A 20,356-nucleotide genomic window follows, 5' to 3' on the forward strand; every position below is an offset into this window, starting at 1 on the left:
CACCTTCCTAATGCTGCAACCCTTTAATACAATTCCTCATGTTGTGACTCCCAGTCATAAAATTATCTTTGTTGCTACTTCATAACTAATTTTGCTACTGTTATGAATTGTAATGTGTTTTTTTCTGATGGTCTTAGGCAACCCCTATGTAAAGGTTGTTCAACCTGCAAGGGGCCACGACCCAGAGGCTGAGAACCATTGCTCTAACCTCTTTCTTCCTTCAAGGCTGAAGGCACAAAATTAAGTCATTGTCCTAAACCTTCAGTCATCTTGTATCCAGCAACAGCAAAGTCTCACAGGATAGCACCTCCTTCTCAAACAATAATGACTACTATGATATAGAAGCTATACCCCAAAGCAGACCTTCCAGTAGAATTCAGACTGGCCTCCTTGGATGAAAGAACAGCTTATCAAAAGACTGACTACCTTGCAGGATCAGAGCTGAGAGTGATGGGTGGAACCATACCTTGATCAAGACCACTAAATTATGCATATCTCTTGACTGTCCTAATTCTTTCACTGTTTGAAGATAAAGCTCTTCTAAGTACCCTGAAGAGAATCCTGGAGGTCACTGGGCCCTTTATCTGTCCCTCTTCCAAATGCACACTGCTTTTCATTATTACTCATTTCTTTAATTGATATATTGGGGGTGGCTGAACACACACACACACACACACACACACACACACACACACCCCTGTGGTTACAAAGTGAAGATTGTTACAGTGTGCCTAGTTTCCTACATTAGTGCCCCAAGATTGCATTTCAGGGAAATAGTTAAATGGAATAAGAGTGTAGTGACCAGGAGCTCCGCAGAAGCTTAAGAACCCCATCTTCCAGAAGGGGATTCCTGCAGACAAACCCCTCACTCCACTTTGCCTACAGACTAAAGGCTAGACTCCCTGGTCTGCCTGTCACTTCTTTGGCCAGGTATCCCACCTATGGGCATATTCATGAGGCTCTGAGAGCTGTAGCCAGTTCTCTGAAGACACCTGTCTGTATGACCATTGGCTGCATGCATGCTCTCTTTGTGAAAGGACCTCTTCGACTTGCCCTGCTCACTCTCCTGCAGAGTCATGATGGCCCTTCCTCTTAGGTTCCCACATTGCTTCTTACACAGTTCTACTTGCTACATTTTGAACAGTTGCCTGTTGCAACCACGTATTTCCAGACTGGTCTCTGCTTCTTCCAAGGAACTTACCACTTCAAAACTTAGGCTTTATAAAGCAACAGAGCTCCTAGCATTGCAGAGAGAATGTTTTGGAATCCTTAACAAAATTGGGGCCTCCAACTTCCTGTGATCATCTTGCTTGTTTGTAACATGGTCCTGCCTGCCCCGGGCTCCTCTTAGGGCAGATTTGTAGGGAAGTGCACTTTCCTGAATTAGCATGTGTCTGTTAAGTGGTGGCTGAAGAAGGTGGGTGGAGCTTGGGGAGTTTATAGCAAGTCATCCCCGAGTTTCACTTTTGAGTTCAGTCCAGGGTCACCACGGTCCTCATATTTGGGAGAAGAGCTGAGACCAGAGGAAGGTAATCAACTTCCACATCTCCCAGGTAAGCTCTTCTTCTAACTGCTGCATGCCTCATCCCAAGCCCTCTTCCTTGGCATATCCTATAGCTAATGGAGGCTAGAAAGACTATACCACTAGTCCTCAATGGTGATAGCAGTACCCAGACTCAGGAGGGGCCTCTAGGATGTCATGCAAAAGAAGCACTCACTCCATGTCACTGATTGAGTTCACACATGGGCAGACTTGGGGCTGGTTCTGGTGATGGAGGAATGAAGACATGTCTCTCACTCTAGGGAGAGATAGGCCTGAATGCATTGACCTAGAGTTTAAATACTGGGGTTCCTTGGAGGGAGCTTCATAGTCTGCCATGTGCTGAGTAAATGTTGAATGGGTGAGCAGATGAGTAAGGGGATGATTATGCTAGCTGGGCCTTGAACAAAGGTAATTGCTTCAGCTGCCTCTTCATATCTTTTAACAGACTATTTCAATGTGTGTCCTCTTCTGACAGATTGGGAAACTAAGTGTTGGTATATGTAATTTAGGAGGGATTTGTCAGAAATAAATTTTTGGTTTACCAAATTACTGCCACCTTTTGAGACAGGGTCTTACTGTGTGGCCCAGGTTGTCCTCAAACTCATGATACTCCTGCCTCAGCCAACCAAGTGCTGGGTTTACAGGCATGAGTCCCAGGCCTACATTTGCCCAACCCTGTCCTGGCATCGGAGATACAGAGGTGACTCAGACATCACAAGGTTATGAGGCTAGCCCTTCAGACTAGGGAACAACTTCAGTGAAGACTAAAAAGTGGAAGACCAGGAGTCGGTGTGGCTGGAGTTTGAAGTGAGGAGTAGGGAGAGGAGGCTTAGGGTAAGTGCACATGAGGGTCCTGCAGTCCCACCACAGTGTTCTTCTGTGTGCAGGGGGAGCCATGAGTATGTGAGCAGGGTCCTGTAGTCCCACCACAGTGTACTGCTGTGTGCAGGGGGAGCCATGAGTATGTGAGCAGGGTCCTGTAGTCCCACCACAGTGTTCTGCTGTGTGCAGGGGGAGCCATGAGTATGTGAGCAGGGTCCTGTAGTCCCACCACAGTGTACTGCTGTGTGCAGGGGGAGCCATAATAGAGTGAGCAGGGCAAGCTTCGATCTGAGGAAGCAGAGGTATCACTCAGGATTGTTGGAATAGTCTGTGATTGTAGGGACAGGAAAGAGAAGACAGGCAAGGAAGTTCTTTCTCAGAGCCCCAGTTAGGTCATAAGTGACTGCTCCCTTCCAAGCAAACCTCCTGATGCTTCTAGTCAAGCAGGAGATAGATGTGTGGGAGAAGAATGGGGAAATGAATCTGCCTTTCCTGAGTTCAGGGAACCTCTCCCCTAGATAGTGCATAGGTCCCTGGTTGATTTGGAAGCCCTGACACAGAGGTTTTAGTGATGCAGGGGTCGGGAGAGGATGCCTTGGGTTTTGTTGCAGTGAAGGGAGAGTGCCCAGTGGACTGTTGTGCCGTCTTGACCTGTCTACTGGATTGTCCTTCTCCTTCACATCTGGATGGCATCAGAGCTACTGTAGATTCCCCTCGGATGGGCTGGGACGGTAGGAACAGTAGTGGTAGTAGCTCAGCTAAGCCAAATACCTGACATTTCTACAGACTCTGATGGTGTGACAAGGTTCACTAGCTCCTGTCATTATACTTTTTTCATGTGTTTGAGAGAGAACTGAGAATAATCGAGTTTCAGTTCAGATTCTGCTAAATGGATGTAAACCTGCACTCTAAACAAGATCTTGTTCACTTTTGTTCCATGTAGCCTTCTGGCAAATTGATCCTCATTCCACAGATGAGGAAAATGGGCCTCAAGTTTGGGAGGTCTGGTGCAGCCATCTTGTGGAGAACTGGGGTCCTGACTCCATTCTGCTCCACTGTCCTGTCCAAAGTCCACTCATGAATTGAGGTTTTTGTTGCACACTGAATTTCACAAAGTCTCTCCCAGGCCTTGTGCTGTTTGGTACAACAGCAGCCCTGTGAGGGTGGACGCCATCTCCTGCTGTATTCCAGATGCTGAAGCTGAAGGTCATCCAAGTGCATGCCATTAGTCCATCCCTTTCTGAAGCACAGAGTCAATTTCTAAAGCACACACCCCTTGGCACACTACTCTGTCTCATGTCCTTCTTCCTCAAAATGAAACTTAAGTGCTTGGCTTGTGCCAAAAGCCAGCCTGCTTGGTTTTGGGTCCCTTCTTACTTCCAGGTCCCTGACCTCCCAGTCACAGCAGCATAGTTATCCCTGTGTCCCGTCACTGCTTGTGCCAATCCTGCCGTGACGTTTGGTACGGCTGCGAAATCCCCGAGGGCAGGGCCTGCATCTGCTTTACCAGAATTGTTCATGGTGGGCGTTAGGAACCAGAGGATCTGCATGAATGAACATTTGAGCTTGGAATCAGCTTTCCCATGCTCTCTCATTACACATGCTTCTGGAAAATAACTGCCTCCTGGTGGATTGCTAAAGGATCCTTACTGTCAGAAGTTTTTATTCTTATATTATTAAAATATATATATTAATATAATATATTATGATATTATATTATTAAATTATTAAGTTTAATTCTGTTTACAACCCCCTTCTTGGTCCCTTTGGAAGGAAAGAAGTTGTGGGTCTGGGTTATTGCCTCTTGGAGCCTATGGAGTAAATGTTCTTGATTCCAGCTATCCCTTTTTCCCTATAGGTAGTCAATAGTCACTGTGGAAACATGGCCACCATTGGGGCTGTTGCTTTGCAGTCTGGAGAAGGAGCCTCAAGATGCCCACAGGAGGGCATGCCAAGGCCCTCAGATAGCTCAGAACTGGTAAGCCTAGCATTGGGTTCCAATTCTGTGCTTATTTAAGACTATTGAGGATATGATAACTAGAGGTATGGGTTGCTGGGCTCACACACTGTGGTCTCTTTACAGTCTGCTGAGCTGCTAATCTCCAATCTCTTTTGAAACTCCAAATAACTGCAAGGTGTAGATTGGTTTCGGGAGGAGGGGCTTAGAGATGAAAAACGACTCATTTAAGACGTAAGAGTTTGTACTGAGGACTGTCAACTTTAAAGTGCCACTTTTGCCAGATTGCCACATAGATGCTACACCTGCCCTACAAGGGCTGACATATCCAGAAAGGGCCTTCCCCATTTTCTTTAAAAAGAAAGTAAAATAAAGGGTTCTCTTGTGAAATGCTTATACTTTCACTATCAATACACTTTTACAGACTTATCCACCACAAAAAAGGAAGAAGAAGAAGAAAACCTGATGGAATTGAAACTTTCAAAAATTAGCCTTGTAACCCCTTTCACGATTGGTGTATTCCTTTGGCTCCATTCCATCCTTTCTTATCATTTAATGTTACCATTTCTTAGTCCTCTTTCTAAATGTTATACATTATTCACACTTACACCTGCACACACACACACACACACACACACACACACACACACACACACACACACTATAGGCTCGGTCGGAGCTGAGTCCTTGAGTCCTCCTCTCTCCAGTCTCTCTCTGGCACAGTTTCCTCATGCGGTCATGGCGGTCAGGCACCCAGGCACTGCGGTCAGGCACCCGAGGTGGCTAGTGCTGACTGGTTTCCTTAGAAGTCAGTATTTCTCTCTCCCTCCCACACTCCCTCCCTCCCTCCCTCTCTCCTTCTCACCCTCCCTCTCCCCTCCCCCTCCCCCCCTCTCTCCTCTATCTTTCTTTTCTTCTCTCCTCTTGGTTTGGTTTTGGTGGTGTGAGGATTGAGTCTGGGGCTTTATGCCACCGCCACATCCCCAGCCTCCCTTCATCTTGACTAAGATTCTGAAGTCTTCACCTACCACACCCTGGAGCAGAAAATGCTTATGTAAACCATTTCATAACTCTTGGTCTCCATTTCCTCATCAGCAAAGCAGAGGAAAATAACTTGAATTATTTGAAAGTTCTCATCAAATTTAAAAAACAGAAAGCCCTGTGGAGATAAAGGAACGTCCAAGAGGCGATGCTCAGCGAAGTGGACTTGGATCACCCCGTCTGTAGTTCCTGTGGTTTTCTGTCGTGTGCTCTGACATGTTTACTAGGTTTATTATCCAACTGTGGTGGCATTCCTGTCACTGAGTTTCACACACACACACCGCCCTCTCCTTTGTGCAACCTGTGCCTCAGGTTGCTGCTGTAAACGTTTCCTCTATGTTCTGCCCATAGCTGGGCCCCAGACGTGTGCAATGGCTGCTGTACCAGGGCTTGTTCCAGGTCATCATCATGTCCCTTCTTACTTCCTGCCCTGAGACCCCTGCACAGGTCCCACGTCTGCTGCGCTGGCTTTGTGGTGTGTACCTGCGGTTTCACAAATGCCCGATGGCTTTGCAGGGCTTCGCGGGGATACCAAATGCTCTATAGCCAGGGGCCTCACTCAACAACCCCGGCTTCCCTTCAGACTCCCTTTCCATAGCCGTATGTAGGTCCAGGGGCCTAATCACATGTCATCAGTGTCTAGCTACATCTTCTAGTCCCTTGCCAGACCTTTGCAGAGGTCTCTGTGTTTTGGGTTTTTTTTGTTGTTGTTTGTTTGTTTTTTTTGATTTTTCGAGAAAGGGTTTCTCTGTGTATTTTTGGAGCCTGTCCTGGATCTCACTCTGTAGCCCAGGCTGGCCTCGAACTCACAGAGATCTACCTGGCTCTGCCTCCTGAGTGCTGGGATTAAAGGCGTGCGCCACCACCGCCCGGCCGAGGTCTCTGTTTGTTACCTGTGGGTGTAGAATCAGGCCCACTAGGCTATTGTATCCCTTACTGCTGGCAGAAGCCTGACTTCAGAGGGTGTGGGGTCACACACTGTCTGGCACTGGTTTAGTCCCCATCCCTGCCACCTTTGCACTGCTGTCTGCACTTGACAGAGGAGGTCACTCACTCAAGCAGGTGGTGGATGTGACGGAGCCGAACTGGTACGGCAAGCTCGTGGGAACAGTCAGCATGGAGTCAACACCCTCCAGTGCCTTTCTCCTCACTCTCTGATGAGGTCTCCCGCTCCTGTGCCAGCGGGGCAGGAAGGAGAGGTTTGATGGCTTCTGGATAGTGTACGCCCTACTGCAGTCTGCTAGAGAAGTCAGTGTGTGTGTGTGTGTGTGTGTGTGTGTGTGTGTGTGTGTGTGTGTCTTAGTCACCTCATAGTCTCTCTCAAAGAGGAAGAAAACTATGAATCTGCCCAAGCTAGTAACTTCTCCATGTTCCCACTGTGCCCATCCAGCAATGCTAAAACACTTCCCATCTGAACAATGCCTCTCCACTTTTATGTACACTGTGTCCCCCACCCCCTGCTTTTTTTAAAACAGGGTCTTACTGTGTAGCCTGTGCTGGCCTGGAACTTACTATGTTGATGAGGCTATATCCCTTTTAATGCTTAGGTCACCCCAACTATTCAGTTAACAAATCCCAAGTCCTGTTCAGAGCTCTTGCCATGGTCCTTAGCTCCACAAGCAGGACGTGGTCCCCAGCACTGGGTGACATCTGAGTAGGACATTCACAGTTTGTATAGGAGATACCTGAGGCCTAGACTGCCATGACTTTCCTGGGATCAAAGAACCAGAGAGGGCCAGAGTGAGGACTGAGGTTTTCTCTTGCTTTTTTTGGTCTGGATTTTTATCGTGTTTGGTTTTTTCATGGGAGATGCTAGGTTTTTACCAAGCTTCCCACTGATATGGGAACATCTTTATAGTCAGGTCAACCCGGGTTCGCAATCCACCCTTCCCCTTCAGAGCTCCTTGGGCTGGGCAGATATGGCGTGCTCTCTCCAAGCCTCAGCTTCCTTATTTATAACACAGAAACAGCCCCTCCTAGTGTCTGGAAGCATCTGTTCCAGTGCAAACATATAACGGGATGTCTTGGACTCAAGTTGGGATGATATGCCTCCTTAGGGAGCGACCCCCCCCCCCCCCGACTCTTCATAAAGAGGGGTTGGCGTCGGTCCTCCTCACCTCCCTCTCTCACCCCTGCTCTCTTTAGATCAGTAGTTCTCACACCCCTGATGCTGCGACCCTTAACACAGCTCCTCATGTTGTGCTGACCCCCAACCATACAATTGTTTTCATTGCTACCTCATAACTGCAATTTTGCTACTGTTATGAACCGTAATATAAACATCTGTGTTTTCTAATGGTCTTGGGCGACCCCTGTGGAAAGGTTGTTCGACTCCCAAGGGGGTCACAACCCACATGTTGAGAACCACTGCTTTAGAGGACCTTTGTTCTCCAGGTGCCTAAGTTGCTTCTCAGATTTATGTCCAGTTTGGGGAATGGATCTTCAGAATAGAATTCCTGTGCCACAGGAGATGGGGCCTTGGGGAAGAAAATCTGATAAAAGTGGAGCTACTGAGCTGCGGCCCTCCGACAAATACAGCTTCCTTGGTGGATGAACAAGAGGGCCATCCAAGGGAAGCTTCTCGCAGAGCTGAGGGCTATGGTCTCCCTGTTTCTTGAGCTTCTAGTCGAGTGAGAACCTGATGTCACATCCTTCACCTTCTCATCCTCTCAGCCTTCCCATCGAGCTCTGATCCACTCCCAGGCCCATGTTCCCCCAAACCCGTCCCCATGTTCCCCCAAACCCGCCCCCTTGGCTGCGGAGAAAATCTTTTTATTCTCTTCCCTCAGGATGTGAGGTGGCTCATTCTCTTCCTTCATTGAGGTCACTACTGGTAAAGCCTCCTTCACTCATATCTAAGATGTGACTTCTCCTCTGGTCACACACTCCTGATCCTGCCTCTCCATTTTCAGTAGCCACAATCAGTACCAGGACCATATTTTATTGTTGACTCTGTCTTCCACAAGGGACTCAGCAGAGCTCAGCAGGAGCGGGACTTGTTTAGCTGTATGGTGGGCAGTGTTTGGAATGGTGCTAGGTGTTCAGCAAGGTGTAGTTGATGCGTTGGGAAGAATGGCCAACTGAAGGGAAGGCCATCTTCTGCTCTGTGGTCTGCGCGTATCCCTGTGGTGGGCTTGTTCAGGCTCCAGAGTCTGTGAGGGCTGGAGGCAAGCACTGGGGTGTGGGGTTTGTTCTGCCTTTGTTCACTCATTGAATGCTTACAGAGAGACCACTACAGCACGCTTGTTCTGGAGAACGGGAAAGCAATTATAGCATCCTGAGAGAGGCTTCACCAAACCTTACATTTCAAAAGCTAGATGGGCAGGGTAGAGGATGTAGGAGCTGAGAGGAAGTCACCGGGACATGGAGCACAAAGAGGGATGCAGGAGCTTGGGGTAGGCTTTGCACAGCAAGAGAGCCAAGGAGTGAGAAGCAGTGAGGAGGGGGACTTGAAGACCAGTGAGGCTCAGGGAGGCTGGAGCAGGATGCTAGCCAGCCCCTGGAAAGCAGAGGGCCTAAGAAGGCGGGCTGAGTCAGGCAGGACAGTCCTCTGTCCTATCTGAATGGAGAATGGCTCCCTCCCAAATGTTGGTTTGCTTCTTCTTAGGTACAGGAATGCTTGCAACAATTCAAAGTGACCAAGATACAGCTGCAGAGGATCCAAGCAAGTCTTTTGTGCTCCATGGAGCAGTCACTGAAGGGACAGGACAGTCCTGCCCCTTCTGTCCGGATGTTGCCCACATATGTGGGGTCCACACCACATGGCACCGGTGGGTAGCACAGACTAGGATGGTGGCCAGACATAGAGTGTGTTCTGATCTGGGGGAAGGGGAAGTTCCTTATCTTTGTCCACCATCTCTAAGGCCCCTTTTACTGAGCTTCTCAGACTTCGGAAGTTTTTCTGGGAGGCAGGCAGCCTTGGTGTTGCCAACTGCATGTCTTTCTATGACCTGTTTGTCCTCTAGAGCAGGGAGACTTCCTGGTGCTGGAGCTGGGGGCAACAGGAGCCTCCCTACGTGTGTTGTGGGTGACACTGACAGGCACCAAAGAGCGTAGTGTGGAGCCCAAGAGCCAGGAGTTTGTGATCCCTCAAGAGGTGATGCTGGGTTCTGGCCAGCAGGTGAGCAGTCCTTGTGCGTCCTCTGGGGCTTGACTTGGTTGGGTGGCTGGGGCTCAGGTGGTCAGCGCTAAGCACTCGTCTTGTTCCCACAGCTCTTTGACTTTGCTGCCCACTGTCTGTCTGAATTCCTGGATGCACACCCTGTGGAGAATCAGGCCCTGAAGCTTGGGTTCAATTTCTCTTTCCCTTGTCACCAGACGGGCTTGGACAGGGTGAGGTGGGGGACACATCGGGGCTGGTGGGTGGAAAGAGACCGCAGCTCTTGTGAAGGCCACAAGGGGAAAAAAATAACCCTGCTCTTCTGCCCCCAGAGCACTCTCATTTCCTGGACAAAAGGCTTTAGGTGCAGTGGTGTGGAAGGCCAGGATGTGGTCCAGCTGCTAAGAGAGGCCATTCAGAGGCAGGGGGTGAGTGAAGGTCAGGGTGATGGAGAGCTGGCCCTGCTGGCCTGGGCGTGGCGTCTGTAGGTCATGCCTGTGTTTCTGGAAGGTCCTGCTTTCCTTTCCTGTGCACAGCCTTTATCCCGTTTGACCCTGGGGTTAATGTTGCTCCCATAGCCAGCAATTAAGCAGAGGCTGAGAAAGACTCACCTGCAATGACCATGCCCTGGGGGACATGAAAAACACCTAGGACCCAGCCCTCAACGTCCTCACGTTCTGGAAGGGAAAGTATTCTAATAAAAGATTGCCCCTGTGTTCAGATAACTCTAGTAGCAGCAGAGGGTGCAGGGAAGGAGCAGTTTATCTTATGCCTGAGCCGAGGCTCTAGAGGAAGATCAAATGTAAGAGGAGCATGTATGTCCAAATCCCAGTGCTCTAGAAGGGCAAGTCCTCTTGGACTAACCCCAAGGTACTGATTAGAAGTCAAATTAGAAAGGATAGCTTGGGGTGCCAGGCCAGGGTGTGGTGAGACAAGCATGGGTCAGTCTTCAAGAAGGCACTCAGCTTTGGGACCTCCTTCCTGGTCCTATGGGTATAGGAGGAGCCTCCGTGATCCTGAGAGCTTGAGTTGGGGCAGGGGATGGAAGGAGAACCTGGAACATGGGCCCGAGGTATATGTATGGGACATGCAGACATTTCACGACTCTGGGTATCTCCTCCAAAGCCTCGGCGCTCTGGCCACCCAGGCTGACTCTGACTCTGTTCTCTCCATTGCCCAGACCTACAGTATTGATGTGGTGGCCATGGTGAATGACACAGTGGGCACCATGATGGGCTGTGACCTGGGCACCAGGCCGTGTGAAGTTGGGCTTGTTGTAGGTAAGCCATGGGCCATTTGTGATGAAGGGTGATAGCTGCTTGGTGGGCAGGCTCTGACGGGGTCCTCCCTGCCAGACACTGGTACCAATGCGTGTTACATGGAGGAGGCACGGCATGTGGAAGCTCTGGATGAGGACCGTGGTCGCACCTGTGTCAGCGTCGAGTGGGGCTCCTTCTGTGATGATGAGGCCCTCGGGCCAGTACTGACCACCTTCGACCGTGCCCTGGACCACAGATCCCTAATTCCTGGTGCTCAGAGGTGGTAGCCTGGTAGTCCCCCTGACTCTGCTCTAGGCCCTGTCCTACCACTATTCTATCCTACCTCTTTCACTCTTGGGCCCTTACCTCTTCCCATCCTTCTGAGGGTCTGCACCTTGCTTGCCCTTGGGGGGGTCCCAGGTCAGACTCAAGCAAGAAAAGCTTCAGAGTGCTAGAACCCAGTTTTCAATCCTTGATCCTCCCAGTCAGCCCTGGTGGGTTGGGGGTTGGGCATTAGAAACAGTTGAGTGAGATGTCTCCTGCTTTACTGGGTCCTGTGTCTTTCTAGGAGATCCCCAGACGTAACCCAAAAGGGTTAGAAAGGGTAAACCCACTTATCCTCCGGGAGGCCATTTACTTCTGGAACCTTGAAAACAATGATTCCTCCTTGAGGGCTCAAGTGGGCTGAGGGTGTATGAAGGGCTTTGTCCAGTTACCCTTTCCACCATAGGTTCGAGAAGATGATTGGGGGCTTGTACTTGGGTGAACTGGTTCGGCTGGTGCTGGTCCACTTGGCCCAGCATGGGGTCCTCTTTGGCGGCTGCACCTCTGATGCCTTGCTAAGTCAAGACAGCATCCTCCTGGAACACGTGGCCCACATGGAGGAGTAAGTAAGGCAGGCAGACAAGGGACAAGGGGAATCTGCTTGGAAGAGGGTAATGTACTCTCTCCCCAAGGTAGCTGTGGGCCTTTGGTGGGATGGGCAGCTACTAGGTGCCTAAGGCCCAAATCAGCACCCCATGTGTCTTTGCCATCCTCCCTACAGCCCCGCCAATGGGACAGCCTGTGTCCACGAAATCCTGCAGGGCTTGGGGCTGAGCCCTCAGGCCTCGGATGCTGAACTTGTGAAGCGTGTGTGTGAGTCTGTGTGCACACGGGCTGCCCAGCTCTGCGCGGCTGCTCTGGCTGCAGTCCTAGCCCGCCTCCAGCACAGCAGGGAGCAGCAGACACTGCGTGTGGCTGTGGCCACTGGAGGGCGAGTGTTTGAAAGACACCCCAGGTATTGAGAGAACAAGATCTCATGTGAGCAGATAGAGTGAATGGTTTTGTCTGTTTGTTTGTTTGTTTGTTTGTTTTATGATATACACCCCAAGGGCATTCTGGTTTCATGTGTGCAAGCTGGCGGATATGAACGGCAGAGTGAGAGTTGGACTGGGCTGTGGGAGGCCAGGAGGCATGTAGGGAGAGAAAAATGTTTATTTTTGTGTATGCCAGGGAAAGAGGGCAGTGGATGTATGATTGGTGCCAGGGAACAGGTTCAGGACTGAATTTATTTAAAATGATAAGATCTAGGGCTCCAGACAGGCCATAGGTTCAGACGCCATGCTGAGTGTACCTGGTGTGTTTATGTAGGTTCCTCTGCACTCTAAAGGAGATGGTAATGCTCTTGGTCCCAGAATGTGACGTCTCTTTCATCCCCTCTGTGGATGGTGGTGGCCGGGGTGTGGCAATGGTGACAGCTGTGGCTGCCCGCCTGGCTGCCCACAGGCGCATCCTGGAGGAGACGCTGGCACCCTTTCAGCTGAACTCCCAGCAGTTGACAGCGGTGCAGGCACAGATGCGGGAAGCCATGATCAGGGGCCTTCGGGGAGAGGCCTCTTCCCTCCGAATGCTGCCCACTTACGTGCGAGCCACCCCCGATGGCAGTGGTGAGCACCTGGCCAGAGTGTGGGCCTGGGATGTGGGCTCCTGGGAGTCACAGTGTGTGCTAGGGCTGGAGCCACCATTTCTCTCCTAGTACTGAGGGTTTCTGTCCCACAGAGCGAGGTGATTTCCTGGCCTTGGACCTAGGGGGCACCAACTTCCGGGTCCTATTGGTACGTGTGGCCGAGGGCAGTGTGCAGATCATCAACCAGGTCTACTCTATCCCCGAGTGTGTAGCCCAGGGCTCTGGACAGCAGGTACTTAGAGTTTAGGTCCTGACGTCAGGGGTAGAGAAGGAGGGAGAGAGTCCACCCCTGACATGCCCTATCCTGCAGCTCTTTGATCATATTGTGGACTGCATCGTGGACTTCCAGCAGAGGCAGGGCCTGAGTGGACAGAGCCTACCCCTGGGATTCACCTTCTCTTTTCCATGCAAGCAGCTTGGTCTGGACCAGGTAAGGGAGTTAAGTCCAAGAAGTGATTCCAACCATGCCTCTGGTGTCATCCATGTCTCTGATGTCAACCATGCCTCTGGTGTCAACCATGCCTCTGGTGTCAACCATGTCTCTGGTGTCAACCATGCCTCTGGTGTCAACCATGTCTCTGGTGTCAACCATACCAATGGTGTCAACCATGCCCCTGGTGTCAGCCATGTCTCTAGTGTCAGCCATGTCTCTGGTGTCAACCATGTCTCTGGTGTTCTGCCTTCAGGAAGCAGCATTTTGTTCTTTTCTCCAGAAGAGACTTGAGGCCACATGTTTCTTTGCTTGTTTACTTCTCAGCTGGACACAGTGCTGTGCCTAATCTAGGCGGCAGAGTGACAGCCATAGGTCAAACACACTGATGACACATCATATCCTTCATCATGTGTAGGTGACTTCTCAATGCATGCCTCTGACGTCTGGCATGGGAACAGCTAGTCTTAGACCTCTTGTCTAAGCTCCCAGGAAACTGAGCACCTCCAGTTCCTGTTTGGAAGCTTTTCATGCTGAGGAGCCTGCTGCCCCTGAGGGCCTCTGCTATATCCTTAGTTGTCTTATGGCCACCACGATCTTATCTACCCAGCAGCCTGCATGCATTATTTTCACCCTGTGCTCCTGTTCTGACGTCTATGAAGTACAGCTGTTTTCTCTGCTGTCTTTTACACCATGGTCTTACACCATGGTCTGGATGGTGCCACTGCCTAGTGTCTCTCCTCTAGTCTGGCTCCAGGCCAAGCATGCTCACTTCCTTTAGCTGTTCTCCACAAGATATGGGAAGTGTGTCTCAGTGTACAAATCTGAGCATGCAAAGAATGTGGCATAATTAATTTTTTTGTAACTGAATGTAGCTTGTGTGTTGAGCCCATGTTGTTCTGGGGATATAGTTCAGTAGTTGGACACTTGTATGTGGGAGGTCCTGCACAGTACCACTTTCCTTTGATAGCTGTGGTTAATTCCTACCCTTTCCCTCAGAAATACATAGCAGCACAGCCTTTTTCCAGGTACAGTTCTGCCCCTTGTTACTAAGTCCCGTTGCTCACAAGAAAGACATGTCTGTCTCATGCTGCCCCCCTGCCCCTCCCCCAGGTGTCTGGCTTTTCAACTCATCCTTTGCCTCTATCTGGGACAACTGATGGATCTCCCACTGAAATGGCTGTGCCTAACTCTGAGAATTACTTCCTTTGAAATGGCTCTTGGAATTTTTCTTCGGAAGGATGGGATTTGCTGACATTTGCGCCCCTAAAGTTCCTCTATTCTCCTTTCTCCTCCATGCAGCAGTCACTCTGCTAGCTGTTCATTCCTCGCCCAATTCCAAAGGGCCATTCCTTCTGGGCAAGCTTCTTAAAACGGCCAGACCTCAGACCACCTGAGCATTCTGGAACTAATAATGGAAGACATAGGGCGAATCGTTATTAATAGGTTTCTTCACACGGAAAGTTTCCTAGGGAGTTGAGAGATGTGAGAAAGCAAGGCCTTCAACCACAGGGCAAAGTGGGCAAGGAATCCTGCATGGCAAGGGCGGAGACTGTGTACTTCTGGTGGTTTGTGAGGCAGAGTAACCTTCGTGTCTGCTTGATCCCATCTCAGGGCATCCTCCTGAACTGGACTAAGGGGTTCAATGCATCAGGCTGCGAGGGCCAAGACGTGGTATATCTATTACGGGAAGCCATTAGGCGCAGACAGGTAGGAGCCTACCTCCAGGGGTGCTTTTGGGATTGTGACAGGCCTGGAGGGGAGCAAAGTATCATTTGCTTCCTTGAGGGGAGTAAAGGGGCCCTCTACAATAGAGACCTCTGAGTCCAGTGCTGGTTGCCATGACAACTATGTTGCCCAGCAACTAGCAGCATCCTTTTGTATGCAGGCAGTGGAGCTGAATGTGGTTGCCATTGTCAATGACACGGTGGGGACCATGATGTCCTGTGGCTATGATGATCCCCGTTGTGAGATGGGCCTCATTGTCGGTAAGGAGGGCTCTGCCCTTGGTGCCTCTGGTGCCTGATAATTCATTGCCTTCTGTTGATCCCTTAGGTTGGACATTCCTCTGACCTTGGGGATATGGGCTTATTTCTGTATGACCCAACAGAGTTCTGGGCCCTTGTACTGAGCTAGGAGTCTGGAACTAGGGCATTTCATCCAAGTTAGCTACTGATTCAGTCACTGACTCTTTCTGAGCCTCAGTTTGCCCATTTGGTAAATGAATCTCTACTAGACTGGCTTTGCTGCACCCACCTATATGACCTTGGGTAACTCATTAGTCTCCATTTCTTCATCTTAAGGTATAATGGCACGAGGTTAAGAGAATGGAATGAGAAGGGGCTGGGCATGGTACAGTGCCTGGCTCATGGTACATGCTCAGTGTTTGGCACTGGAGAGGGGATGGCAGGTCGGTGACTTGTGAGGGTTCTAAGATATCAGTGAGCTCTTACCCTGGGGCTATCTGGCACCTGCACAAAAGGGCCGGAAGACACACAAAGGATGAGGAATTCTATCTTCTCAGAATGGAGCATCAAGAAGGGATTAAGCCCAGAACAGCCTGTGGCACTTACAGCTGACTCTGACTCCACCCCCAGGGGCAGACAGGCTAAGATCAGAGAGGGGTCAGTCCTAGAACAAGTGGGAGATGAGACGGGGCTCCAAAGGAGGGTGGAAGGCAGGGGAGGAAGGCTCTCAAGCTCCCTAAGCACGAGTCTCTTAGTAGATGGTGGCCTCTCATGGGTAGGTAGGTGCTTAGGAGAGGCACAAACTATTAGAGAAATCCCGGGTGGAACATCAAGGGGCCCACTGCTCAGAGTTGGAAACCTGTAGAGCAGAGGTTCTCACCTTCCCGATGCTGCGACCCTTTAACACAGCTCCTCATGCTGTGACCCCCAACCATAAAATTTTCATTGCTACTTCATAACTGTAATTTTGCTAGTTATGAATCATAATGTAAATGTAAAAAATGTGTTTTCTGATGGTCTTAGGTGGCCCTGTGAAAGGGTTGCTTGACCCCCAAAGGGGTCTGGATCCACAGGTTGAGAAACTCTGGTGTAGAGACAGAGAGAATGCCTTTCCCTCTGTTTCTCAAATATTACCTCCTCTGTGTAGCCTTTGAGTCTTGTAGGCAAAAGCAGCCCAGCGTGTGTCCCAGAGCCCCCACAATGCTCTTCTTTCTATTAGGACCTGTAGAGGCACTGTCAGAGAATGCCATTCACTGCCTCACTTCTGGCCAGACGGCAGGGGTCCTTGTGCCAGTGGGCCGTGTCCCCAGCCCTGGCCCACTCCAGCTGGTTTGACTTCAGCCCCTCACAGGCATTAGAGTGGAGCCACACATCTCCCCTGGGAGTGACCCGGTTGATGGCGCTCAGGGCACTTTGGGACAGCATGGGAGATGCTCTGATGTTGGTACTGGTGGGGAGCACAGGAAGTTCTGAGGCTTTGGTACCGACAAGGTCTACATCAGGAATGTCAGAAAGGGAGGCCAGGACCAGGGAGGTAGAGAAGTATGGAGCCTACATTTTGATGTTTGGTATGTGTTTAGGAGAGGTTTAAGCAGGGGAGGAAGGCTCTCAAGCCCCCTGAGCATGACCCATCAATAAACAGCTCCCACCCCCTGACCCTGGCCTGTCTACAGGAACCGGCACTAATGCCTGCTATATGGAGGAGCTCCGGAATGTGGCAAGCGTAGCTGGGAACTCAGGCCACATGTGCATCAATATGGAGTGGGGTGCCTTTGGGGACGATGGCTCGCTGGGCATGCTCAGCACCTGCTTTGATGCTAGTGTGGACCAGGCATCCATCAATCCAGGCAAACAGAGGTATGGCTGAGGCCCAGGCAGTGGCGGTGAGCACTGGCCTGCACTGGTGAACACAGTTGATGGGCCGCTACTTCATGCGGGTATGCGTGCACCCTCATACAGGTTTGAGAAGATGATCAGCGGCATGTACCTGGGGGAGATTGTCCGCCACATCCTCCTTCATTTAACCAGTCTTGGAGTTCTCTTCCGGGGCCAGAAGACTGAATGCCTTCAGACCAGGGACATCTTCAAGACCAAGTTTCTCTCAGAGATTGAAAGGTACCTGCATTGCAAGGCAGTCTGTCACTGTGGGGGAATGAATGCTGGGTGCTGCTGGTAGTGGAGGGAAGCACCCAAGGATTAAGTGGGGGGAAACCCAGAGAGAGGGAGCTAATGCAAGGGTGTTCTATTCCTTCCTGGCTTCAGTGACAGTCTGGCCCTGCGTCAGGTCCGAGCCATCCTGGAAGATCTGGGGTTGACTCTGACCTCTGATGATGCCCTGATGGTCCTAGAAGTGTGCCAGGCTGTGTCTCGGAGGGCCGCCCAACTCTGTGGGGCAGGTGTGGCTGCTGTAGTGGAAAAGATGCGTGAGAACCGGGGCCTGCAGGAGCTGACAGTGTCCGTGGGAGTAGATGGGACACTCTACAAATTACACCCTCAGTGAGTCTGGGTAGGTGGGTCAGGCAGGGAGGCATGGCCAGGTGGGCTGGGCTAGCCTGGGCTGACCTCAGCCCTTTCTCCTCACAGCTTCTCCAGGCTGGTGTCGGCTACAGTTCGGAAGCTAGCCCCTCACTGCATGGTCACCTTTTTGCAATCAGAGGATGGGTCTGGCAAAGGTGCAGCTTTGGTCACTGCTGTCGCCTGTCGCCTTGCCCAGATGTCCCGTGTCTGAGGGAATCTCCAAGAACGATGAGATCTCACTGGACTAAGGCCTCAGCCTAGTCTGAGCCCCCGGCAGGTCCAGCCACCCAGGATTCCCAAAGCAAGCCACGTGTGACCCCCTTATAACCACCTGTCCAGGCCTAATGGCTTTCAGAGAGAAGTAACACTTGGGTTAGCAATATATATATATAATTTATTTACATTCACGTCCGCTAAAATCCCTACGTGCCCCGGCAGCCGGGCAAGGCTGTGTACATAAGGCCAAGTGTAAGTGCGTGAATGCACTTAAGACAGAGTCAGGACACAAGCTTCACACAACAGGCCCCACACAGGGGCACCGGCCAGCCCCAGGAACGGGCACGCCACGGCACGCACACCGCACACTTGCCATTGTACAGCCCGGGACTCCCATTGCATATTCACACGCCCCGCTGGGCAGGGCACCTCGAGGCTGGGGGCGGGGAAAGGGTCAGGGAGGGGCCTTCAGGTGTCCCTGGGTGGGTGGGAGAAGGGCAGCATGTGAGAGGCAGATGTGTACCGACACCGGGCGTGAGAGACGTGAGCAGCCTCCAGGTGCACAGCATGAGATGTGTGTAGTGGGGGAGGGTCCTGCATGACCTGGAGAGGGGCGTGTGTGAGATGAGCACACGAGGCATGCGTGAACACATGCCTGTGTGGTGATCGTGTGCCTGAATCCAAGGGCCAGCCCCTGTCCAGCTGGGGCCCTTAGTCCCCCAGGCTTGAAGCCAGGCCCCTCAAATATACCCCTACCCAGCAGGCACAGAAATGTTTGCATAAGGCCCACCTCAGGCAGGAGCTCTGGGGGCCATGTCCCGAGCCCAGCATGTGTGCGCATGCTGTGTGTATGCGGGGCCCCTGGCAAGGGACAGGAGGAGAGGTAGCATCACACGCATATACACACACACACAGATGGGCTGGGCTCAGCCCAGGCTCCAGGCACTGTCCACTCTGGGCCCTGAGACCAGGGCAGAGTGAGAGCAGGTGGCTATACCAACCTGGCCAGGCAGGCCATGGAGGGATGGAATTTGGGCAGGGTCTGAAGGACCAGCGTTAAGGGACAACTTCAGCCAGGAGGGGGCCTGTCCAAGCAGCTCTCCCCGGGTGTGGGGGTAGGGCCCCTGTCTGGCTTTTGCCTGTCCCTGGCAGGTGCCAAAGCTGGTGAGAGTGTAGGCATTACCGGCCTGGCTAGTCTCAGCACTCGGCCTCTGACACTGTGAAGAGGCCAGCATCTGGCTGGCCCAGTCCAGCCACGGCTGCTGCCAGCTGGCCGAGGTTGCCGTTGGGGAAGTGCCGTGCCTCCCAAAGGTTGAGGATCATGGCTGTGGGGCTGGGCTTGGAGGCAAGGAAGCTGAGATGGCTGCAAAGAAGAGGCAGTCTGGGTCAGTGCTCTGGCCTCGCTCCAGGCTGCCCTGTCAGGTCCCCAGTCTAACCAAGGGTAGGCATCCCCTCCAATACACCAACTACCCTGGCCACTAGTGGCTGTGGCACAGACCCTGTAAGCCTCCTGTCTACCCCATTTACCCCACCAGTCTCCCCTCTGCCTATCTCCACCCACCTGTCCAGGTGAAGTTTCTGGGCTAGAGTCCGCCAGTCGGCACCCCGGCTGCAGGGTGGGTCCAGGCTGGTAATGATCTTTTGCCGAATGAGGAAGGGGATCTTGAAGGCACTGGGGCCCACCAGGGCTGGGACCCCCCCTTCACTCTCCAGAGCCAGCAGTTCAGCAAACTTCGTGTCCTGGGTTGTGGGAGGTATGCAACAGGAGCCAGTTAGAACTCAGCCCACTGCTGCCAGGGCTGCGGGAGTTCCCAGACCACCCCAGACAACAGGGAGAGCAGGGGCACTGGGCATCCTCTCTGTTACGCTCCGGGGCCCAACTCTTTGGGTCTCAGAGACGTAGCCACCTGGCTAGAGTCACAGTCAGTGTTAGTCACACACACACACACACACACACACACACACACACACACACACACACAGCTCTGCTGGCCGTGCACACTCATTGCTCTTATCTCCTCACATGCTTCCACTCAGGTCCTGCTGCCATCCTGCTCTTACTTACCCTTTAGGGCCCAAGCGAAGTCCCTCTTTGGGGAAGCCCCCCAGGGCCTCTGGCCGACTCTGCCTTCTCCTCCTCCTCCTCCTCCTCCTCCTCCTCCTCCTCCTCCTCAGCCTGTTTGACTCCCCTCCCCAGATCTCATTTGCACCTCTGTCCCCAGCAACTTGGAAGAAGCTAGAAGGAGCCGAGTGGGTAGGGCTGGTGGCGGGTTGTCAGCTAGGCCCAGAGATGGGGTGTTTCTGGGGCGGTTGGAGGTGGGAGCACCTCACTCTCCTGCCCACCTTAGTGATGTTAAAGTTGATGCTGAAGCTCTGCCCATCGCCTTCCACCTGCCACACCCACACCTTGCAGGCCAGGTCAGTGGTGCTGGCATTGATGCGCTCCAAGGTGAAGGTGCAGTGCAGATGCTGCTGGCTGCCATTCCAGATGTGATAAAAAGGGATCTCCTGCGGAGAGGGACAGAGAGGTGGCATCCAGCGTGCCCGGCACCAGACT

At 51.9% G+C, this 20,356-nt stretch overlaps 2 protein-coding genes across 5 annotated transcripts in view; one reads left to right on the top strand and one right to left on the bottom strand.

Annotated features, from left to right (window-relative positions):
• The first annotated feature begins 1,454 nt into the window (after positions 1-1,454).
• Hk3 (hexokinase 3) lies at positions 1,455-17,840 on the top strand. The gene is made up of 19 exons (XM_052727778.1): positions 1,455-1,553; positions 4,224-4,343; positions 8,971-9,133; positions 9,329-9,483; positions 9,576-9,695; positions 9,795-9,890; positions 10,643-10,742; positions 10,818-11,001; positions 11,452-11,607; positions 11,767-12,000; positions 12,354-12,649; positions 12,762-12,901; positions 12,980-13,099; positions 14,714-14,809; positions 14,988-15,087; positions 16,740-16,923; positions 17,026-17,181; positions 17,329-17,562; positions 17,650-17,840. The coding sequence occupies exons 2-19, from the start codon at positions 4,248-4,250 to the stop codon at positions 17,792-17,794; spliced, it is 2,775 nt and encodes a 924-aa protein (XP_052583738.1). The 5' UTR covers positions 1,455-1,553; positions 4,224-4,247; the 3' UTR covers positions 17,795-17,840.
• Positions 17,841-17,956: 116 nt separating this feature from the next.
• The window catches only part of Unc5a (unc-5 netrin receptor A), a 58,570-nt gene continuing 56,170 nt past the window's right edge, over positions 17,957-20,356 (bottom strand). For all 4 annotated transcript variants that reach the window (XM_052727783.1, XM_052727781.1, XM_052727782.1 and 1 more), the window contains 3 exons: positions 20,143-20,307; positions 19,361-19,539; positions 17,957-19,162 (listed from right to left, as the gene is read on the bottom strand). In XM_052727783.1, the coding sequence (XP_052583743.1) occupies positions 18,997-19,162; positions 19,361-19,539; positions 20,143-20,307 (510 nt within the window). In that variant the 3' untranslated portion in view covers positions 17,957-18,996. The remainder of the gene's footprint in view (positions 19,163-19,360; positions 19,540-20,142; positions 20,308-20,356) is intronic.

The sequence above is a fragment of the Peromyscus californicus genome, unplaced genomic scaffold (assembly GCF_007827085.1).
Source record: "Peromyscus californicus insignis strain IS unplaced genomic scaffold, ASM782708v3 Scaffold_8__1_contigs__length_139910024, whole genome shotgun sequence".
NCBI classification, from domain to species: domain Eukaryota; kingdom Metazoa; phylum Chordata; class Mammalia; order Rodentia; family Cricetidae; genus Peromyscus; species Peromyscus californicus.